The 22,916-nt window shown below is 46.9% G+C and overlaps 1 protein-coding gene across 1 annotated transcript in view; it reads right to left on the bottom strand.

Moving 5' to 3' along the window:
* Nucleotides 1-20,581, bottom strand: part of LOC134410220 (multidrug resistance-associated protein 1-like) — a 62,743-nt gene extending 42,162 nt beyond the window's left edge. Inside the window, exons 1-5 of the mRNA XM_063143386.1 lie at nucleotides 20,476-20,581; nucleotides 5,735-5,911; nucleotides 3,837-3,962; nucleotides 3,391-3,528; nucleotides 1,560-1,685 (exon numbers count right to left, since the gene is read on the bottom strand). Coding sequence (XP_062999456.1) covers nucleotides 1,560-1,685; nucleotides 3,391-3,528; nucleotides 3,837-3,962; nucleotides 5,735-5,911; nucleotides 20,476-20,526 — 618 coding nt within the window. The 5' untranslated portion in view covers nucleotides 20,527-20,581. The remainder of the gene's footprint in view (nucleotides 1-1,559; nucleotides 1,686-3,390; nucleotides 3,529-3,836; nucleotides 3,963-5,734; nucleotides 5,912-20,475) is intronic.
* Between the last annotated feature and the right edge of the window lie 2,335 nt (nucleotides 20,582-22,916).

Here is a 22,916-nt window from a genome sequence, read left to right as displayed (position 1 = left end):
TTGACTCTGTGTTTTGTGCTATATTAATTATGGATTTCTGTGTATGTAGGTGTAAGTTGCTTCAAGGCTGCGTTTTGTGGTGGGAAGCAGCACATACATTTATTTATTGATTTATTGCACTTATATACCGCCCCCATAGCCGGGGCTCTCTGGGTGGTTTACAGAAATTCTAAAATTAAGATTAAAACGAGTATACAAAATTTAAAATTCTAAAACACAGAACATACACACATAAAGCATTAAAAACCGTTAAAAAACTAAACATGTGTGTGATTAAGATGTGCTACCATATGCCTGGGCAAAGAGGAAAGTCTTAACCTGGCGCCTGAAAGATAGCAGCGTTGGTGCCAGGCGAGCCTCGTCAGGGAGATCATTCCATAGTCTGGGGGCCACCACCGAAAAGGCCCTGTCCCTCGTTGCCACACTCCGAGCCTCTCTCAGAGTAGACACCTGGAGGAGGACCTTAGATGTTGAACGTAGTGACCGGGTATATTCACGTCGGGAGAGGCGTTCCGTCAGGTATTGTGGTCCCAAGCCGGGTAAGGCTTTATAGGTCAAAACCAGCACCTTGAATTGGGCTCGGAAACATACAGGCAGCCAGTGCAAGCGGACCAGAGCAGGTGTTATATGGTTGAACCTCCTGGTTCCCGAAATCAATCTGGCCGCTGCATTTTGCATGAGCTGCAGCTTCCGAACCGTCTTCAAAGGCAGCCCTATGTAGAGTGCGTTGCAGTAATCTAACTTGGAGGTTACCAGAGCATGGACAACTGAAGCCAGGTTATCCCTGTCCAGATAGGGGCGTAGCTGGGCCACCAACCGGAGTTTGTAGAAGGCACTCCGTGCCACCGAGGTCACCTGAGCCTCAAGGGACAAGGATGGGTCTAAAAGAACCCCCAAGCTACGAACCTGCTCCTTCAGGGTGAGTGCAAAAAAAGGTACAACTAGCGTCATGGCCTGGCTGAGCAAATGCACAAACCACCTGATGCCACATTTGTCGACGTGGTGCATCAGCCTCTAAAAATAACAACACTCTACCATGAGCTAAATTACAACTGTCAAAACAAAGTAATGGTGTTAATCCTATGAAGCTGATTGAGGACTCACAGCATTTTTAAAGACAGAAGGGATTCTGTCTAAATTAGAAGTATATCTGAAGTCAATAAAAAAACAAGTGATATCAACCAACAGAGAGAAGTTGCAAGACACCAGAAACAACCCTTGAATTCAGAAGTCTCTTCTCAGAGCTTCCTCCTGCCCTGCTGATTTGTAAACGCCCGTTTTGATTCATAAACACACAAAAGTTTCCAGATTGCAATATTTATAGCAACAGAAAAATAGGAACGAAACGACCTTTAAAAAAACAAAACCACAAGCAGCATTCCAATAATCTTATTGCTTTCTGGAAACTTTAAGAAGAATGTCAAAAAATACTTTTTTTTAACAATGTGCTTACATAGGGTCAAACAAAATTATTAGGAGCAATTTACATAAGCAAACACCACATATCCCCACGTGTCACTCACAGATGTTCCATGGCAAAATCATGGATTACTACTTACTGGGACGTGAACGGTTTCCGAAAATAAGGGTGGACGTTCAGGAAAACAGGACAGTATCAGCTGTATTAGCACCAAAGTGAAGTAGATGTAGAAGGTAACATAGCGAAATACATCAACTGTAGCACCCTAGAAAAAGAGTTGGACACAGTCATTAGTGGGCTGGCAGAAACTTCTAAAATTTGGCATGGTTTGGAGAACGCCAATAAGAGAGATGATTTTCTCCTAACTCATCATACGAGAGTTTGGGCTCATCCAATGGCATCGATCGGCAAGAGGGAAGGGACAGGTAAACAAGGAAGGACTTCTTCATACAGCCCAAAGTTAAATTAGGGAACTGGAACTCACTTCCACAAGATGTGGCGGCCACCACTATTTTAGGTGGTTTTGTGGTGGTGGAAGAGGAGATGGCCGCCTCCAAGTTCGGAGGCCGTCCGCCAATAAAGCCCAGTTGCTGGGGAGCAAGAGTGGGGCAGGGCTGTGGCCTTCACATCCTGCTGCTGGGCTTCCCATTTGCACATGGACTCTGGATTCGACAGGCAATTTGTCTGATCCAGCAGGGCTGCTCAGACATTCTTATTATGATATATTTCATTTTAGCGGCCAACAGCTACAAGTCAGAAACTGAACTGTAGTGATTAGAGTGCCAGACTAGCAGTGAGGAGACCAGGATTCAAACCCGCACTCAATGGTGACGTTTGCCGGGTGACCTTGGGCCACTGGGCCAGGCACTCTCTCTCAGCCTAACCTAACTCACAGGGTTGCTGTAAGGATAAAATTGGGGCCAGGAGCCACGTGCACCACCTCGAGCTCCTTGAAGGAGAGGTGGGATATAATTGTAATAAATACGTTGAATAAATGAATGCTGGCCCTTGGAGACTAACAGCCAGTTTATGAGCAGACTGAAGTGTGGCGCCTGAGAATCACAAGCAGCTAATGAGAATTAAATAATAACTGGAAAGAGGAGAGCAAGTCAGCCATCCCCACCACACCTTGGACATAACTCCAGCCTATAGCAATTATGGGTGCCACAAATTTTCTTGAAACTGTCCAGCCTCAATCTGCTCTATTCAATCCCCTGAACAAACAATTTCCCTGTAGGCAGACATAGAAAGACAACATCAAACCATGCTAGCAAGGCGACAGAGAGAGAGCGACAGAGACAGAGAGACTGAATATAAGGTTGCTTTTTCTTTAAGGTGTTCCTGTAATCTCAAACCAGTTATCCCATAAATCCTCCAGGCTTCTACCCACCAATCCTCATCCCGCAAGTGGTATAACGTGCACAGAGTGACTCCTGAGAGTTTTCGATTCCTGATGAAACGGATCGCACAGATCAGGGAAATGGTGCATAGAGACAAAAGCTGCCCAGTTTAAGCTTGGATATCAAAGGTGGAATGAATGATACTGGAGTGGGAGGAAGGAGGGAAAGTGCAGTAGATGGCAGCATTAGACCGTGTGTGTGCACACACGCAAGCACAGACACACTAACTGCCACGTATAAAAGGCAATGCTGGAAATTATAATTTTCAAGGAGGAGAACTAAGTGTTCCATGAGCTTTTTCAACAACAAGCAACCACCTACTTCGTTCTGGGGGTTATCTCTGGATTGCACGTTGGCAAGATCATCAAGGCCTTTATTAGAGTTCCAAAGAAAACAACAGAGGCATGGGCTTAGTGGCTTTTAAGCTTCAGAATGGGAGAGCATTTAACGCGTCATTAACTCACTTGCTGTCCTGTGTTCCAACAGGGTCACAAGGTCAGCCATTAACCAAGCAAACCTTCTATATCATTCCCAGAGTTATCTGTGCTCAGTCGAGAAGAGTTGGCTTACCGTACGGGAGGCGTGCATTATTTTTGATCTAAAAGTTATGATAGCACAGAGGAGTGCAATAATCCAGAAAAGAAGCATGACTCCGGAAGACTGAACTCCTTTGATCCGCTCGTACTGTATCAAAAACGTGGCTAGCAGCTGCGGAGAGAGAAATCAAAAGGCAGAACAGTTACTATTCAAGGATGTCCATAGAGCCGTGACGATAGGTGAAACAGGTCTTCTCCAGGTATGAACCTGATCGGGAGCTGTGTTCCTGGCAACGTAGCTGCTAACACTGCACTGGAACAGCAACAAGGCTTATAATGAGGTACAAGTATAATTGTTTTCCAAGTGCACATTTCAGTCATGGAATACATTTAACAGCTTTCAAGCCGTTTCTGTCATTCTCGTTTGCGGATGAATTTCTACTGTTAAAGCTGCCCGAAATGGCAGAAGAATCCACTTACCATTGTTATGCCCAGAATCGTAGGGCTAACTAAAAACACAGGAGCTCGGAGAACGTTGTGATTTCTTTCCCAGAAAGAGTAGAAGAGGTCTGCCCAGCAGACCATCCACAATAAGAGGCCTAAGGCCTGAAATACAAAAGGGACACGAAAAATATCAATCGGCAAGGAAGTTACATTTTATTTTACCTTTTTATTTTCTCAGTATTTTAACACCTAATTTAACTTAAATTTAAACTTTGCTGTTTTAATCTCATATTTTAACCTGTATTAATTTTTGCTGTGTGGTTTTATTCTGGTTGTGCTTTTTATATTGTATTTTGTATGTGTGTTTTAAATTTGTTGGTTGTTTTTATGTTCTTCACGGTTTCAATTTTTGAGAACCGCCCAGAGAGCTTCGGCTATTGGGCGGTATAAAATGTAATAAATAAATAAATAAATAAATTTGGGGAAGCAGGTTTCCAGGCAGCGGGGAGCAGGTCCCTAGGAGGGTGCTGTATGGACTGACAACAACTGTTTTTCACCTGCCGTATCCCAGAGCGCAGCTGGAGTGGCCCTCCACCTCCTCCACCTCCTCCTCCTCCCAAGACCGTCTCTCTCTCTCACACACACTGCCTGGTCATACGCAATGCATAATCACCTTTCTTTCAGCCAGCATCTTGCTATGCCAGCCTTCTACAACTTGGCACCCTCCAGATGTGGACTACAAATCCCATCATCACCAGCAAGCATGCCAGTGCTGCCAAGGGAACAATGGGGTGGTCATCTGGTTGGGGGTGGCAATTCCAGACCCATTTCAATGGCAGACCTTTCCCCCACTACCAAACCATCTTTGTCGATGACGTTAAGAGGGCAGGCATTTAACAGGATTTACATTTTCTTCTGATCTGGCCTTCAGTTGTCATTTGATTCTTCCTTTGGTCTTCTCTTTCAATTCCATCTCTGCTGCTGTTTTAACTCATTTTTGCTGATTTTTAAAAACTATTTCTGGTTGTGCTTGGGGTTTCTTTTAATCTCCTTGTTTTTAGCAACGTTGTGAGCGGCCTCAGAAATTGTGATCGAGAGGTGGGGGGGGGAATGTGTATTTTAATAAACAGAGGTCAATAAATAAGCCTGTGCGCAGACACTCAGCCCTGGCTGCTGGCGTGGCGTTGCTTTCCCCTCTGCAGTTACGGCCTTTGTGCCGTCTACAGGCAATGCAAAGTTGCTCCACAGTGAAAGGGAAACAGAAAAGGTTGACTTGAGGGTGTGAGAGGAATGGTGAAGCCTCCATGGCCGCTTGGAGGGGAGTTCTACACCCACCCACACACCCACCCACCCCCTTACATGCTGTGCTCAGGGCCGGTGTCAAGGGTAGGCAGAGTTAGGCCCCTGCCAGGGGCTCACCCACCCCCCGGACTTACTCCTCCTCCTCCTCTCCCTCATTGCAACTTGCTCGTTCACCTGCCTTTTGCTTTGGTGGGGAAGAGGCAGAGCAGCAGCGGCTCCTGGCTGCCTCTTTGCCTGTCAAGCAAGCAAGCGGAAGCAGTGAGGAGAACGAGGAGGTAGAGGAGCAAAAGCAGCTGGTGGCAATGCAGGGGAGAAGGGAGCGGCCCACTGAGCCTGCCCTGCCCAATGACCTCCGAAAACCGGGAGCCGCCACTGACCCAGGGGGCGGCAGCAGTTCCTCGTCCCTCCTCCCCTACTTCACGTAGCCAAGCCCAAGAAATGGTGCAGGTGGGCCCACCGGGACCAGCCACGAGGACGTTCGGTGGCGCTTGTGTGCCCTCAAAGAGCTCTCGCTTCGTGGAGGGATCTCATTCACCCCCCAAACCCCTCTACTGGATGAAGCGGGATTGTTATTCCTGCATCCGACGGCTGAAGCTGAAACCCAACAGCAGCTGCTCCCCTGCGTCACTTACGGTTTTGGCTTTGTTGAGATGCGACATTTGGATGTAACCCTTGTCATGGCGGCGGAGGTAAACGAAGTAGATTGGGAAGCAAGCCCAGAGGTAAATGCAAGGGATCCAGACGAGGACGGTGTTCTGAAAGCACTTGGTGAAATCCGGATGCTCCGTGTGCCATGTGACATTCAAGTCCTGAAAAGATGGGGCAGATCAAGAAGGGAAATGGTTATAGCACACAACCCTGTGAGATCCAGAACTGTGCACGTATATTACACTCAAATGTTGTAATATACGTGGGGTCTTATTAACCGTTAGTCATATATAATGTATCATTTACGAACTGTGTATTGTTTTAAAATTTTAAATCATAAATTTTAAGTAATGTCTGTTTGTTTTTAATGATTATGTGATTTTTTGAAATGGTCAGAAGACTTATTCAATAAAGGTATTCATTCATTCATTCATTCATTCAAGAAGGAAAATGGTCATAGCACACAACCCTGTGAGATCCAGAACTGTGCCTAACGGGGGATTCATCGTGAGAGGATGGATTCGGTTTGGAAGAGGGCCCAGCTCTGAGGCACTAACTTGCAAGCCAGACCCCAAATGTCCATCATCTGTAGCTTAAAAGAAAATCAGCCACCAAGGGTCACAAAGTTTTCCTGCTGATAGTCTGGAAGTTGATTCATATTTGACACCAGGGAGATGGCAAATGCAAGAGCCACATATTGGCTCAATCCCCTTAACTCCCACAAGAGTGGCCACGTCATCCGCATCGTTGCACGGACGTGCACGACTGGTGCCACAGCCTCGAAGCGGACACCCTCCTGGAAGAAGCGATCCCATATCCGGGAAGGTGTGCGGGCGCTGCTCTGCAGACCATCAAATCTGAATGTTCACAGACTGGCCTTAACTGATGCGATAAATTCACAGCTGACTCGGTTCAGCCGGCAGATAACATACAGCTGTTTCCTGCTTTAAAGGTTTCCACCGTGAGCTGCTCCCTGCCAAAGTAGAAAATTACTGCTGATAAACTCTTAGTGTGGATTCTTTCAGGATTCCTGCCAACTCTGCAACCCGGCATTTACTCCAACGGAGACGGCAAAGCACCTCGGGGCAATGCCAGCGAGCGGCGCACGCGGCCCGCCCGGCACCCGCTGGGTTTTGGCGCTGGTGCTGACGCGGCGTCCAATTACTTCACAGCAATGGCAGAAATGCCCTAACGAGATTAGCTTAGCTCTCCCGGTAGCCTCTCCAAAACCCTAGGAGAGAGATTAATTGCTATTTTTAATTACGGCCACAGCGTGGCAAAAGGAAAGCTATTTTAAATGACAAAACAAAAGATTAAAAAGCTACCCCCAATTTAGGAGCAAGATGACTGAAATGGAAGGAGAGTCGATGAGAACAGGGAGAGAGAGAAACTACCTTCTTTGTAACCTGACTAAGCACGTGGAAGGTTTAAAAAATAATACGGAGAATTTAACAGAGGAACTCTCTCTCTCTCTCTCTCTCACACACACACACACTTTTCTCACAGAACCACCACCTGCGGTTCCATAAGCCAGGCTAAAAAGATATATGAAACCTTCCCAAATGAAAATGCCCGGGTGCTGTGCATAATGCATGTCTGCACTGCAGGGGGGCTGGTCTCTTCTCCCATTCATGGAATTTGGGGTCCCGAGAGGCAGGGCACCCAGAAAAATGTCCATTGCCAGAACTGGGCATGTTTAGCCTGGAGAAGAGAAGATTGAGGGGAGACATGAGAGCACTCTTCAAATACTTAAAAGGTTGTCACACAGAGGAGGGCCAGGATCTCTTCTCGATCCTCCCAGAGTGCAGGACACGGAATAACGGGCTCAAGTTAAAGGAAGCCAGATTCCGGCTGGACATCAGGAAAAACTTCCTGACTGTTAGAGCAGTACAACAATGGAATCAGTTACCTAGGGAGGTGGTGGGCTCTCCCACACTAGAGGCCTTCAAAAAGCAGCTGGACAACATCTGTCAGGGATGCTTTAGGGAGGATTCCTGCATTGAGCAGGGGGTTGGACTTGATGGCCTTGTAGGCCCCTTCCAACTCTGCTATTCTATGATTCTATGATTCTATGAATTCTTTATTGTCACAACACTTACAGTATACGTATGATCAAAGCTGGAAACAAAGCTCTATGAAGAGAGACTGAAAGAACTGGGCATGTTTAGCCTAGAGAGGAGAAGATTGAGGGGAGACATGAAAGCACTCTTCAAATACTTAAAAGGTTGTCACACAGAGGAGGGCCAAGATCTCTTCTCGATCCTCCCAGAGTGCAGGACACGGAATCATGGGCTCAAGCGACAGGAAGGGAGATTCCTGCCGGACATCAGGAAAAACTTCCTGACTGTTAGAGCAGTACAACAATGGAATGAGTTACCTAGGGAGGTGGTGGGCTCTCCCACACTAGAGGCCTTCAAGAGGCAGCTGGACAACCCTCTGTCAGGGATGCTTTAGGGTGGATTCCTGCATTGGGCAGGGGGTTGGACTTGATGGCCTTGTAGGCCCCTTCCCACTCTGCTATTCTATGATTCTATGAAGGTAGAGCATCGATGCCCTGCACAATTACTTGTCTTTCACCCGCAGCTGCTGTTCAACCACCTCCCATTACTACAGCCCACCTATTGAATGTGGGGCTTCCAGATGAGGCTTTGAATGAGCAGTGCCTCATTCACAATGCCTCACAACGGGTCCTTGTAAAATGCTCTTTAATTCTCCTATGTTTTCTCACTGCTTCTACTGTCTTCTTTTTTTTTCTTACTGCGGACATATCCCCGCCCCCCCCCCCCCCCCAATGTCTTCCACAGTGAAGACTGTTTGGCTCTTGCAATTCTACACCTACAACATTCCATGCAGGATTTAGTATCTGACACACAACGTAAACAACAGAGAGTATCAATGCTTTTATTTTTTTAAGGCCTCTTATTTCACTGAATATCTATTTCTCATCTACTGTCGTAATTCCTTCCCCACCCCCACCCCCAACAAAAATCCCAACCTCAGATCCGGAATAAAACAAGAAAAACGTTTATGTGCACCGCATGAGTTTACATACAATTTATCAACTGAGTTTAAGCACAGATCTTCGGGATATGAACAAGGCAGAGATTCTTAAGGCTCAGAAAACGCAGGTCCAATGAAGAGTGTTTCTTTGCACAACCAGGATTTCAAGCCTCAGTGCAAAACATTAAGAGAAGGAAGTTGTTTGCATGACCTGAACCTGCAGTCACCGACTGGCAACGCGACAAAAAGTTACAAGGGGCCACACCAGGACCGCTCGCTTTTCTTTCTTTTTCGGGGGTGACCCTGGATGAACCCAGTGCAGCCTTGCTTCACCTTCCCTGCGGCTGAATATAGCAAGGCATTTGGACCCCAACCTCTGCCAGAAGTTTGCTGGCCAAAGGAACTGCAGCCCGGAGGATCAGCTGCCTTTTCAATCTGGGAAGTCCATGCGGCGACGACGTGCTTTTCTTTAAAATTAACACAAAGGAGAGACAGAGGGCCTGTCATTTCCTGCCTACCTCTGCTCTTCAGAGGTATAAAGATATTGTGGTTTCCACACCACCTGATGGCATTATCACCTTTGGTTTCTGTGTCTTTCAGGGCGTTCCCCCCCCCCCCAAATCAAACCCACAATAACCTCTTCACTCATAACATTAAGGGGTGAGTCGGAGGTTGAGTTGAGCTGAGAAAGGATGTTTTTACCATGGACTTGCCCTGCCTAGTTTTTTCCAGCTCTTCTTTCTACAACGAAATCCATTCAGGGAGGAAAATACAGAATAGCAGCACAACACCTCTTGCTTGTTAGCGCCAGGAGCTGCCCATCTGGAAGGGCCCAAAGTCAGAAATGCTTCTCCCTGCTTGACAAGACGTCTAATAAATAGCCCTTGTTCAAAACACAACACAAGTCTGGTGGCACCTGAAAACCCAACGGATTTAATATGGCGAAGTTTTCCAATGACGAGAGCTCTACTCCAAGAAAAGACCTGCCACAGTAAATGTGCTTTGGAGGTGCCACCAGATTCCTGGTTGCTTCTGCTCCAACCCTTGTGGAAGTTGCAATCCTGCTATCATTTATCTCTAAATATGTGCACGCTCACAGTTGCAGGCTGGCCTGCAATTTTCTGTCAAATGGGCAGGAGTTATCACTACAGGGCTGCAAAGAACACTGAGGAGGTAAATAAGCCCACTTGCACACAAAATGCAAGTGCTGACACATTCATCAGTGGCTACTCTGAAGGTCTGGATCCACGCAACCCAGTGCCTCTTCTAGATCCTGGGGTCTAGAGATCACACAGACAGCAGATGAGGTGAAAATGGACTGTACCAGGTCAGACTGAAAGAGGGGGAGTCATAAGACTGATGCTCCTCCATGCAACCCCCCCGACAATGTTAGAAACAACAACCTTGCACAGAGAAAACAAGATATCAGGGATATCATGCTAATTTTCTACATTAAGGGAATTTCTGCCATGCAGGCTTGCTGTCTCAAGCGACATTGTGTAGAAACAGGGTTATCACCTTTAGGAATTTGGCCTTAATTACCTTGCGCTTATGCTGTACTTTCTGGGAGCCAATATTTTTAATCTGGCAAAGGTTACGCAACAGGTTATCTAACTTGGATGTGTGCAATTTATTTTTTGCTCTTTCTTAACATTGTTCAGTTTTAAAATGCCACAACATGCTTCGAGCCCTTGGGAGCAACCGAACACCGCCTGCTAAATAAGCTCTTCCCAAGCCTGTTGGTATCTATCAGAAGCAAACACAGAAAACAGTAAGTGGGTGATGTGTGAAAGGTCAGCCAGAGAATAATTCATAGCTGAACTGAACTTTAAGGACACCCAGGACCAAGTTCCAAACCTTGTGCATCCCAACTAAGTCACACCCATCTGCCCTCCACCCCCTCCCACAAATATTTGCCATGTCATAGAAAATATCTGCCCCCCCCCCAAACCCTATAAATAATTACAGTCAAGAGCCACCTGTGGCAATTCAATCACTTCTTTGGAAAACCAAACAAACTTTGAGTTACTTTATTTTCATTCTGGCTAGTTATAGTCAGAGCTGTGTTGCAGTGGAGTTTAAATTTTGGTGCAAAACTTAAGTGTCCTGAGACTATCTACAGTTAAACTGAGGGGGGCAGGGCGGATAAAAAATAATAATACAAAGCAAGCAAATTGCTGCAAAGAGACGTGAGCAGCATCTGGCAAAACATCCTAACCAAAAAGGAAAACTTACTAAAGCAGCCAGTTCCAAGTTGACAAGCTCTGGTGGTTTTGTGGCCATTAATAAGACTGTGCAAACCCATACAAATTTTCCACTCTGAGATTGCTCTTGGAAAAGAATCCTACGGTCCTCTAGAGCAGCCTTCCTCAACCTGGGGTGCTCCAGATGCGTTGGACTACAACTCCCAGAATGCCCCAGCCAGCTCTGCTGGCTGGGGCATTCTGGGAGATGCAGTCCAACACATCTGGAGCGCCCCAGGTTGAGGAAGGCTGCTCTAGACAGTGTCCCAAGAGCCATAGGATTGTCTGAGGGAAACCCCTCTGAGGCTCAGCAGGACTACGGAGAAAACGGAGCCTCTGACAATGGACTGAGCTCCCTCCCCTCCAGGACTGAGCTCTTAGATAACAACAAATAGTTCTAGAATTTTCATCATTTGAAGACAAATAATACCTTACATGATGTGCCAGGCATCGATAGGTTATCATGAGAGAGCCTGGATCTGAGTACTTTACAACCCCAGTGGCTGTATAAACAAATATTGCCTGATCCGACCCAGGCAGGCCTATTTCTAAAAGGTGATCGTGGGCGGCATAACTCACTTATCTCAGAATCCGAGCAATGGCAATGCTATCTATCTTTTACATAAACTTCTGCAATCATATTATAAAAAGAAATGTGAAAGTAGCCTGCATAGTTCAGAAGGATGATAAGGGAATACACTTAACGGGAGATTGTGAAAACGTATTTCCCAGGAGAGAGTCTCAAGGCAGGTGATGCAGCCGCCCTACTGGAGCCAAGCAGGTGCGGGGCTGATTCAGTACCTGGACAGGAGCCCACCTGGCCACCCTCTTTAGGGTACTTCAATTCTACAGAAGAAAAGTTGGGAATGAATGAAATGTAATAAAACGAACACTAAATTTCTACAAGAGCCAAGCCTATAAACAAGGGAAGCATTGGCAGGAAATTCATGGAAGTGCTAGTAATAATTTTGAACTCTGGTATCAGTCAAAACGTAGTTGCATTTGTACAGGTAAGTAGAAAGACCTTCTGGGAATATGCCTGCTCTTCCAAGCAGGCTGGAAATTCCACAAGACCTCTTGATTTATGGCATCTGGGGACACTGTACTCCTTTCGTCGCCAGCTGAAGACCTTTTTATTCACTCAGTATTTTAACACCTAATTTTAACTTAAATTTAAATTTTACTGTTTTAACTCTGTATTTTAATCTTATATCAATTTCTGCTGCGTGGTTTTATCCTGGTTGTGCTTTTTATACTGTATTTTGCATTTGTGCTTTTAACCTGTTGGTTGTTTTATTATGGTTTTAATTTTTGTGAACCGCCCAGAGAGCTTCGGCTATTGGGCGGTATAAAAATGTAATAAATAAATAAATAAAATAAAATGCTTGAGGAAGGAAAAAGGAAAATACCTGGAGAACAGATCATTCATCCAATTTGCCACACTCCTACGAAAGATCAAGTTTTTTAAAAAAATAAGCAGCTGATGAAGCAATAGTTATAATGACAACCTCAAAAGGCACAGAAAAGCAAGAAATGGGTATTATACTGAAAGTGTGGGCAAAAAGCTTTACCCCAAACGTACTTACATCAGAGTTATCTCTACTGTGTACAGTGCCACACGTTAAAAACACCGGCCTTTTCAAACAAGGGCTTTTAGCACGCATAACCCCACCCCACCCCATGCTCATTTACCACTGTGAACTGCATTCACAGCAAGACAGCGTGGTCAGCAACCCAAAAGTGTGCAGGAAATGTCTAGATCAGCTTTGGCAGCTGTGCTATTGATCAGCTAGGGTCAGAAGCCACAGGGTCCGGTGGTGAACAATGGGGTGCATCATGGAGAAGACCCCGCCCCCCAACATACCCACACAGCATTTCAAGCCCAAAGGAAAACTGTAGTCCTCAAACGGATTGCTCGAGAGCCGGCCGCAGAAACACAGAGTAAACAGAATCTCTTTTGTATTCTCTTAGAAAACAAATTGCCGCATTAAATATGTCACCTTCTAGCCTATGGTCTTTTTTAGACCCTTTCAGGGATACCAGATGTCAAACAGAACAGGAGAGCTCCTTCTTCTTCAACAGCTGTATGGAAGGGAGAATTTTGTGGCGTTCAGCTTCTCATGGCAGGAAAAAATGTCTCTTTTCTAAGCACCTGTATAAAGCAGAACAATCTTGTCCCCTATGTAGTTTACCCACGCGTCTCCTGTTCCATAAGAAAACTCACAAATAAGCTTTCTGCAATGTGTTCAAAACCTTAATTGCTGCTCTCACAGCATCCTTGAGTCGTGGGGAAGTAGCAGAGCATAGAGGCGGGTGGGCACAGGCCTTAAGTCCAGCTCCCTTATCTGAGGAAGAAACAATGACTAAACCATGCAAACAAGAAAAGATAAATCACATAGAAAGCTTGACAGAAAGAAAGACAGGAAGTTTTATCATGGAAAAAACTGTGTGAATCAGAAGTGCAAATATTTGAACCTTCAGAGGTTTGGCATTATGTAAACAAGCGTGGTTGTGCCCAAAGTTTGTTGTTGGATTAACGGTAGGGTGTTCAATCCATACACAACACAGAATTTCTAAGTTCACGTGTCATGAAACAACCCAGAAACAGAGGCGGACGGAACGCAGTGCACTTGTTGCTTTGCTCGTCCAAGGCAATTCTGCGCTAAACAACCCAGGAATTGCAGCATGATGTGCAAACTGGTCTAGTGTGACTCTTTCATAGCTCCCATTTGTTTCAGTGGGGCTTGTGTGCAAGAGACCTTTCTGTTTTCACCAAGGAAACGCAGGCTGTTACAATGACGTACCCAGCTCTGTTCCTAAAAGCAAACGGGGCACAGCTATTAATTGTTCAGCCATTATTAGAACGACTGCAAGTTGACTGGCAAAACAGCAGAATCCCTAACAGGAACTGCCTTTTTAATGAAGGCCACCAGCACACAACTCAAATCAAGCAAGAGTCAAGGCTTTTGGCCTCTAGACATTGGAATAAAGTCAAGAACAGCAGTGAGAAGGAGAGTGTGTGTATGGCTGCAAGAGAATATGAATGACACGGTGACTTTTTAAAAAATTAGACACACTAGATAGTGCATATAGCACTAATGGACATTTTTGCTAAACACTAGAGCAGCCTTCCTCAACCTGGGGCGCTCCAGATGTGTTGGACTACAACTCCCAGAATGCCCCAGCCCTGGCTGGGGCATTCTGCGAGATGCAGTCCAACACATCTGGAGCGCCCCAGGTTGAGGAAGGCTGCACTAGAGGAAAGGAAGCGGGGCAATACCAGAATCTTCACTGAAATATTGGAGGCTCTCCGTTTCTCTGCCCACAGCCAGCACAAAATTAAATGCTGGAGGCACCTGAAACGATGTACTTTTAGAACTTGGAAGATTACCCATCTTCAGACAAACCCACCTTCCCTGCTTCTGCAAAAGCAACTGTTCTGAGCATGTCTTCTAAACTGGGCAGAGGCAAGCTGAGAAAAGCTCCTCCAGAGATGCAACGGGCAGCCTCTGCTGAGAGCAAATCCTTCTGCTGAGCTTCTGGGTGACGTTGCACAGAACATAAACCATAATTTAGAGTTATATGCATGGGCAGGAGGGACATGCCTGCACAAAGTACCGGACCTACACACTTCCTCCTCCTCTCTCCTTCTCCTGTGTGGCCGGGAGGAGGAATAAACCAGAATTTAGTTTCACTTCAGCAGATTCCTAATTTGCCATTAAGCATGAACCAGAAATCGCAGTTTAAAATAACTCTAGTTAATTTCTAAACAAACCAACTTCAAACAGTATGTTGCTTTTGTGGTTTGTCTACCAATTGACTAAGAGTTTATATTAAACAATTCCTGGCTTGCAGGGAACAAGGCAGGGATTTGAAGCCTGGGTTATTTCTCCACACGGTCAGAGAAGCGGGGAGCCTGCCTGGACACGTAACTTAAATTATGGCCTTCCTTTGTGTGTAAACAGAAGCCTTTGAGTCAGCAGTGATCAAATGATCCAAGCGCACCTGGTGCAGGCAGGGTGCAGAATTACCCATCCCAAGTGGCGGCCGACGGAAAGGATGCTACAGAAATAAATCACGCAGAAACACAGTGGGCAGCCTCCCCTGCCCATGGGTGCGTTCAGCCCACAGCCTTAATTATCTCTTACAGCCCACAAATGTGCACTAAGCCTCATAAGATAGGATGGCAAAACTAGTGTCACACAATGTCCATATGACTAGCTTAAGTCCTCCTGTATTCTCTATTACAGGGCAAGGCAGAAGGTAGGCCTCCAGATGGTTTGGACTTCAACTCCCAGAAGAACCTGCTTGGCTGATGGTCTTGAACGCTGGGAGTTGAGGTCCAAAACATCTAGAAATCTACTTTCTGCCCACCCCTGCTCTATTGCTCTAGCCTCAATGGCTTGGGACCAGGCTATCTGAAGGAACGCCTCCTCCCATATGTACCTGCCCGGATCTTAAGGTCATCCTCGGGGGTCCTTCTCCGCGAGCGCCTGCCAAAGGAAGTGAGGCAGGTGGCTACCAGGAGGAGGGCCTTCTCTGCTGTGGCACCCCAGTTGTGGAATGAGCTCCCTAAGGAGGTTCGCTTGGCACCTACATTATATGCCTTTAGACACCAGGTGAAGACCTTTTTATTCTCCCAGCATTTTAACAGCCTACAAATAAATTTTAACTTGGTGTTTTAAATTTGTAATTTTGCATTGCTACTGTTTTCATCTGGTTGAGCTTTTATATTGTATTTTATATTATGGTTTTATACTGTTGTTTTATGCTTTGAATGGTTTTAATTTTTGTGAACCGCCCAGAGAGCTCGGGCTATTGGGCGGTATAGAAATGCAATAAATAAATACAATTGCATACAACAGAACTCTACACTGAGATTGGGAATCCCACAAGACCCATAAAAATCACACCACTACAGAAGTGCAAAGAGCAATTTACCAGTGGAGTTGAGGCACCAAAGCATCAAGGCAGCTGCCTTATACCTGGTCAGACTAAATGTCTGTCCAGCCTGGTACTGAATACTCTGACTGGCAGAGGCTCTGCAGAATTTGGGGCAGAGAGATGCCTTTTCCTATCATCTGATCCTTGTTTCAAACTGGAGATGCCAGGGAGCGAATCTGGGACTTTCTGCATGCAAAGCACACACTCCATCACTGAGCTCTGATCCTACTCCAAGATGACCTGGTGGCATTGTAGTGCCCCCTTCTATTTATTTATTTATTTATTACATTTTTATACCGCCCGATAGCCAAAGCTCTCTGGGCAGTTCACTTCCGCATCCTAGTCATGAAAAGCCATGCTATAGCAATCACTAAGGTACATACAAAGCCATATATAATTCCACACACACCTATTTTGTTAACTGCAAAAATCTGGAATCTGCTATGATGTACATTTCCCTCCAGCAGTACTAACACACAGTACTAATCTGGCAAACCACATGCCCGGAACCTCCCTTCAGGCTAGCCTCTGCCAATACTTCTACTTGTGCAAGAATTGTTTTCCATCAATAAGGTCAAGTTACCAAAAGACATGCAAGTTCCGGCCTCTACAAGCCTGCCATTAAATCATAAACCTTAGGCAAAAAAGCAAGCTATAACTTTGCAAGGCAGGCAGGTGGGAGTTCAAAGCTGTTGACTGTTTACCCAGACAATAAGGTGCGGGTGTCGCATGAGCTCAGGAAGGCATGCATCCCTTAATGTTTTCTCCACCACTGCCTCGATTTCAATTTTATGTTCCTCCAGACAGGGAATCCCCCCTTCTCTCTCTGGGGACTGTGATCCCCGAAGATGGGACTCCTCTCCTTCCTTGCTGCGAATGAAGATCACGGGAGCCAACGCTGTGAAAGGCCCGCTGTGACCCATTTGTGTCCCATTTTGCGGATAAAACTGCTCCCATCACTGCTGGATTGGATGTCATGAGGAGCTAACAATCTAAATACAGAGGTAAGGCAGCACATATTGTCATTACGGCTGTCAGGACAACATAAACTAACCAGCTTTGGGAGGGGGCATATTTCCGTGGTCAAGCACATGTTTTCTGTGCAAGAGTTCCCAAGTTCAGTCCCTGACAGATCCAGTTGAAAGGATCTCAAGGAGGAAGTGATGGGAAAGCTATCTTTCAAAGACTTTGGAGAGTTTCCATATATGAACCGGATATACTTTAAAACCAAAACTACAACCCTATAGAAAAAGAAAAAAGTTAATTATAACAGACTTGCATTTAAGCACTCACTTAGTAGCTGTAGGTGACAAGGCATTGCAGGCAGGTGAATGAGTGAGTGAGCTGGTGCAGGCAGTATGGAGCACTCCACCCAACCCCTGTGCCCAGAACAGAACTCAAACAGGCTCCCAGAGAGAAGCCTCCTCCTTGATAAGTATGACCAGCATATACTTAAATCTCTCTCTCTCTCTCTCTCTCTCTCTCTCTCTCTCTCTCTCTCTCTCTCTCACTCACACACACACACACACACACAGGGATAGAGCTCTCTGTCCTTTGCCAGTCCTGAACCCCCAGCAGGCTAGTAAACATGCTTGCAGGCTATTAACTTTTGTAGGCTAGAATATACAATACATGGATGACTGGAACCACATAAACTGGAACCACTCCAGTTTTCCTTGATTACTAAGTGAAGAGACATGGCAAGACAGGATTGTGCTGTGCAACTTTCATCCCACGAGTCATGACATCCCACATGCCTTTCAAGAACACTAAGGCTTGTTACTGCAGTACAGAGCAGAAAATGAAAATCATTCTTTCAAAAGTGACAGACACTCTTCGAAATACATCTGCTGCTAACATGCATTTGAGAAGTCACCTCCACTAACCCTGCAATCTTATATGTATCTATACTCCATCTCAGGTAAGTGTGCACAGGATTGCATAGGCTAAGTAGTTTTGCACATAGGAATTATAGCCAGATGTAAAGGACATTTTTTCCTACAATATAATGACAGCAACAGGAGTTAAGAGAACAGCATTTTCAGCTTCCTTGTTCTGTGCCGCTCCACTATTAAAATCCCTTAGATATGGGGCTGTTACATAAACTTGTTTGTGAGCGCAAGAGTGTGTGTGTGTGTGTGTGTTAGTGTGGGATAGGTAAGATCCAGTTACAGCTAATGTAACCTTAAGCCATCATCACATTAACAATAGGAACATCCTGGAAGGCACATATGTATAAAAGGAGTGGAATGCAAAAGTGCTGCAATTTTTTTAATTTTTTTTTTAAAAAAATTGGCAAGAGAGCAATCAGGCCTTGTGATCTATTTCCTCTCAGAGTGGCATGCTGAAGAAGACACAAACGCAAAAACTTCACTCTCCTCTGTTCCACCTGAACCATAGAATAGCTGAGTTGGAAGGGGCCTACAAGGCCATCGAGTCCAACCCCCTGCTCAATGCAGGAATCCACCCTAAAGCATCCCTGACAGATGGTTGTCCAGCAGCCTCTTGAAGGCCTCGAGGGTGGGAGAGCCCACAACCTTCCTAGTAACTGGTTCCATTGTCGTACTACTCTAACAGTGAGGAAGTTTTTCCTGCTGTCCAGCTGGAATCTGGCTTCAAGTAACTTGAGCCCGTTATTCCGTGTCCTGCACTCTGGGAGGATCGAGAAGAGATCCTGGCCCTCCTCTGTGTGACAACCGTTCAAGTATTTGAAGAGTGCTATCATGTCTCCCCTTCATCTTCTCTTCTCCAGGTTAAACATGCCCAGTTCTTTCAGTCTCTCCTCATAGGGCTTTGTTTCCAGACCCCTGATCATCCTGGTTGCCCTCCTCTGAACACGCTCCAGCTTGTCTGCGTCCTTCTTGAAGTGTGGAGCCCAGAACTGGATGCAATACTCAAGATGAGACCTGTGCCTTCCCCACTAGGGAGAAATAAAACTGCCACATCCAGTTATCCAAGAGCAACCAAGAATTAGTCACAAGAGTGACTGCCAGCTCTCCCAGAGATTAAAATCCAACAAAAATAAAAATCAGATACATGGTGAAGCCTTCTCTGTTCTTCCATGTTATCTTTGGGACTTCTACCTTCTGTCTCTAGAGGAGTAACCTGAGGTCCCTGAACAGTTTTAAGGCAAAAAGGGCGCAGGTGTGGACCCAAGCAACTCCTTACATTTTTCCATTCAAAGGGCCTAATGCAATTCTTTCAACTTATTTGGAACATGTATACACCTGGTTTTCAGACAGCAATACTCTCACAGGGTGGCTAATTATGATTATGATTATTATATTTATTTGTATCCTGCCTTTTGCCCAATGCTGGGCCTCAAGGTGGCCTTACAAAGTTTAAAACATACATTTGGGGGGGGGGGGAACAAAACCATAAATGTTTAAAATACACAACAAAACTCTAAGACCTTAACATAGATGGAGGGCCAGATTATTCCCCAAAGGCCAGCTGGGACAAAAAAGTTTTAGCCTGCTTTCGAAAGCCCATCAAGGAGGGAGCCAGGGAAGAGCGTTCCAGAGCACCGGAGCAGCCACCGAGAAGGCCCTCTCCCATGTTCCCACCAAGGCGCCTGTGAAGAAGGTGGGACTGAAAGAAGGGCCTCTCCAGAAGATCTCAAAGCACGGGCAGGCTCATAAGGGAGAACACCGTCTTTCAAATAACCTGGACCTGAGCCATATAGGGCTAACATAGGTTAAAACTCTTGTGGCTGCAATACCACGACCATATACCAGGGAGTAAGCACCATGGACCTCAGTGGGACTTCCTTCCAAGAAAACATGTGTAGGATTCCACATTATATATTTCAAACAAATTACAAACTAAGACAGAAGGAGGTGGAGAGGGGGTGGGGATGACATTAACAGCACACTCCTCCGCCGGCTGACTCAGCAGTAAACCCACCTCTCAGCTTCCACCTCTCCAGTCCGCCACGGTGCCCAACCAGACGCCCCCCTGGGAAGCCCACAAGCCCGGCCAGAGGGCCACCAGCCCCTACCCAGCAGATGCCATTTGGGGCCAGGCTGACGCTGGAGCTTCGGGCCACCATGGCTAGTAGCCACAAAGAGCAGCACGGCGCCGCCCAACCCCGCCTTGGCACGCCCTGGCAGCAGCAGCAGCAGCAGCAGCCGCCGCCGCCGCCCCAGCCTCAACCCGGAGGCAGCTGCCCAGGCATGGACCCAGCAGCGCATCCCTCCGCGGGAGGAGAGGCCGGACAAAGGCAGGCGGGCAGGCAGGCGGGCGGCGGCTTCCTCGTCTCCGCCGAGGCGTTGAATTCCGCCTCCCCCAAGGCACCGGATGGGTTGGACGGCACTGCCTCTCTGGCGGGGGATGATAGGCCTTGCAGTCCAACCTGTCCGACCAAGGGCCCGTTTGGAGAGAGCAGGCACGAATTGCGCTTTAACGCGGCGAGAGGAGGGCGCGCGCGCGCGAGCGCATGAACGAACGCCCCCCACGAAGGGGCCCCTGGAGCGCCCGGGCCTGGGGGGCGGCGGTGGCGGCGGCGGCCTCCCCTCTCCCCCCGCTCTGCCCCTTACCCAGAAGGGCTCCGAGCCGGCCGGGCCGTTGCAAAGCCGCTGGACGTCCATGGAGGGGGCCCAGCCTGGCCGGCGAAAGCTCCGAGTCGGCAGCTGCAGCGGCGGCGGCGGCTCGTGAAGAGAGGCGGAGGAGGACGAGGCGGAGGCGGAGCCGCGGGCCGAGCCGGGCCTGCGCTCATTGGGTGCCCACGACGGCTGGGCGGAGAGGCCCGAGCGTGGCAGGCCGCGGCCCGGCGCCCTCGCCGCCTCTCCGCGCCCGAGGAGGCCGCGCCGGGAAGCGCCGCGCGCGCTACTGCGCCTCCAGCGCCAGGCCTCGCCGGACACAGCGGCCCGCGGAGCCCGGCTGTTGGGCGGCATAACAACGGCAATTCATTAATTCCACACATAACTAAATTCCACACCCCCCCCCCCGGTGATTTCTTGGATGTTCGCTTTTGCACCTCATCGCTTGGGACCAAGATTGCAACTACTGCCGAAATACCCAACGGACTTACCCAGGGTTTGGGCACAGTAGAGTTTGCACCTTTAAAAATGACACCACGCTCCCAATTCAGAGCACATTAACTGGCATCGTAGAGCTGGAAGGGGCCTCTAAGGCCATCAAGTCCAACCTCCTGCTGAATGCAGGAATCCACCTTAAAGCTTAGGTAGACGGGAAATAAATTCAGGCATACCTTGCATGAATGGTTTTTTCTTGTAATGGGGAGGGTACATACTTGAAACAAACACTGGCGGATGTAAGATGAGTTCCAGCAAACCACATGTTTTTGTGGTTAATCAGCAACTTTCACATCCTTCAGCACACACTGTACATCTCTGAGGTTGTAACTTAGGTTAATTTACTTATTTATTACATTTCTATACCACCCAATATAGAAATGCAATAAAGTTGCCCTCTTTTGATTTGTCTGCTTCTTGACAGCAGCTTAACATGAATAAACGAAGCAGGTAAAGCTGTTCCTGGAAGAAACAGGAGGAAAAGCATCACCTGGTAAATTGGCACAATAAAGAAAAATGTAGCAACTCATGTGACTATAAAAAGGGTTTTTTTATTAACACTTCTTCAGGCTTTTGTTATGCTCAAAGTGACCTTTTTGCGTCCTTTGTAGTGCTGCCAGGTTCTTTCCTGGAGGTAGTGCACATGCTTTTAAGTGCACTGATGTATTAAGCAAGGTTGCAGATGCTGCCCTGTTCCTCTCCTACTTCCATGTTGTTGTTTATTCGTTCAGTCGTTTCCGACTCTTCGTGACTTCATGGACCAGCCCACGCCAGAGCTTTCTGTCGGCTGTTGCCACCCCCAGCTCCCCCAAGGTCAAGTCTGTCACCTCCAGAATATCCTCCATCCATCTTGCCCTTGGTTGGCCCCTCTTCCTTTTGCCTTCCACTTCCCCTAGCATCAGCCTCTTCTCCAGGGTATCCTGTCTTCCCATTATGTGGCCAAAGTACTTCAGTTTTGCCTTTAATACCATTCCCTCAAGTGAGCAGTCTGGCTTTATTTCCTGGAGTATGGTTTGATCTTCTTGTGGTCTCTTAATTTTGCCCCACAATGGGCAGAAGAGAAAGGTGAGGAGCAAAGTAGTGGTGGCTTCTCTTGTTGCATTAATTCATTCACTGCAAAGGACCTAAGCATCGTTTCTAGGCACAGGAAGGAGACGGGGGTAGTCAATCTGTAAAACAATAAAACATATAAATAACAAACACATGCAAAGTTTATCTACCATTGCCCTCTAGTGTACAAAATAGAAAACAGCTGCCTATGCTAACTGGCTAAAGTAAACACGTGTTTACTGACAATTAATAATTTAACTCATTAATAAACGTTCCTGTCAATTTCCCCCAAGTACTATTGAGCATGTACTAACTCAGATAAGTGTGTACTCTGGTCCTGGATGAAACCCACACATTGGCTGAGTTTGGACGACACGCTAATCAAAGGTTGTTTCCCATTCTGTTCCTATTGCTTAGCGTGTCGTCCGAACTCTGCCATTGTCTCCTGCCTGGAAGAAGAGCCGATGGTCCAGGCAGTTTTGCAATATTGATTGCTGCCTTGTGAGGCCAGAACTCCCCTGAAAAGGCAAGTTAAATTTTAAAAAATCAGACGCATTATTCCTTTGTGGCAGCCTTCCTCAACCTGGGGCGCTCCAGATGCGTTGGACTGCATCTCCCAGAATGCCCCAGCCAGTCTGGGGCATTCTGGGAGTTGTCCAACACATCTGGAGCGCCCCAGGTTGAGGAAGGCTGCTTTGTGGTGACTTGGAAGGCCATTCGCCAGGTGTATTGCAGACTGGGTCTTTCTTTGTAAGCAGGGCTGCGACTCCACCACCCCATGGCAGGCCTCTATGTCTTTAATGGTTGCAGGGCAGGCAGAAAGTCCAACAGGTGGAGATTTTTCTCCCCAGCTTAGAAATGCAAAAGATGGAGGATGCTGCACCTGTAGGATA

Source organism: Elgaria multicarinata, chromosome 17 (assembly GCF_023053635.1).
Source record: "Elgaria multicarinata webbii isolate HBS135686 ecotype San Diego chromosome 17, rElgMul1.1.pri, whole genome shotgun sequence".
Classification (NCBI taxonomy): domain Eukaryota; kingdom Metazoa; phylum Chordata; class Lepidosauria; order Squamata; family Anguidae; genus Elgaria; species Elgaria multicarinata.
Note: the sequence above shows the minus strand (reverse complement) of the source record. Positions and strands in the feature narration are given on the sequence as shown.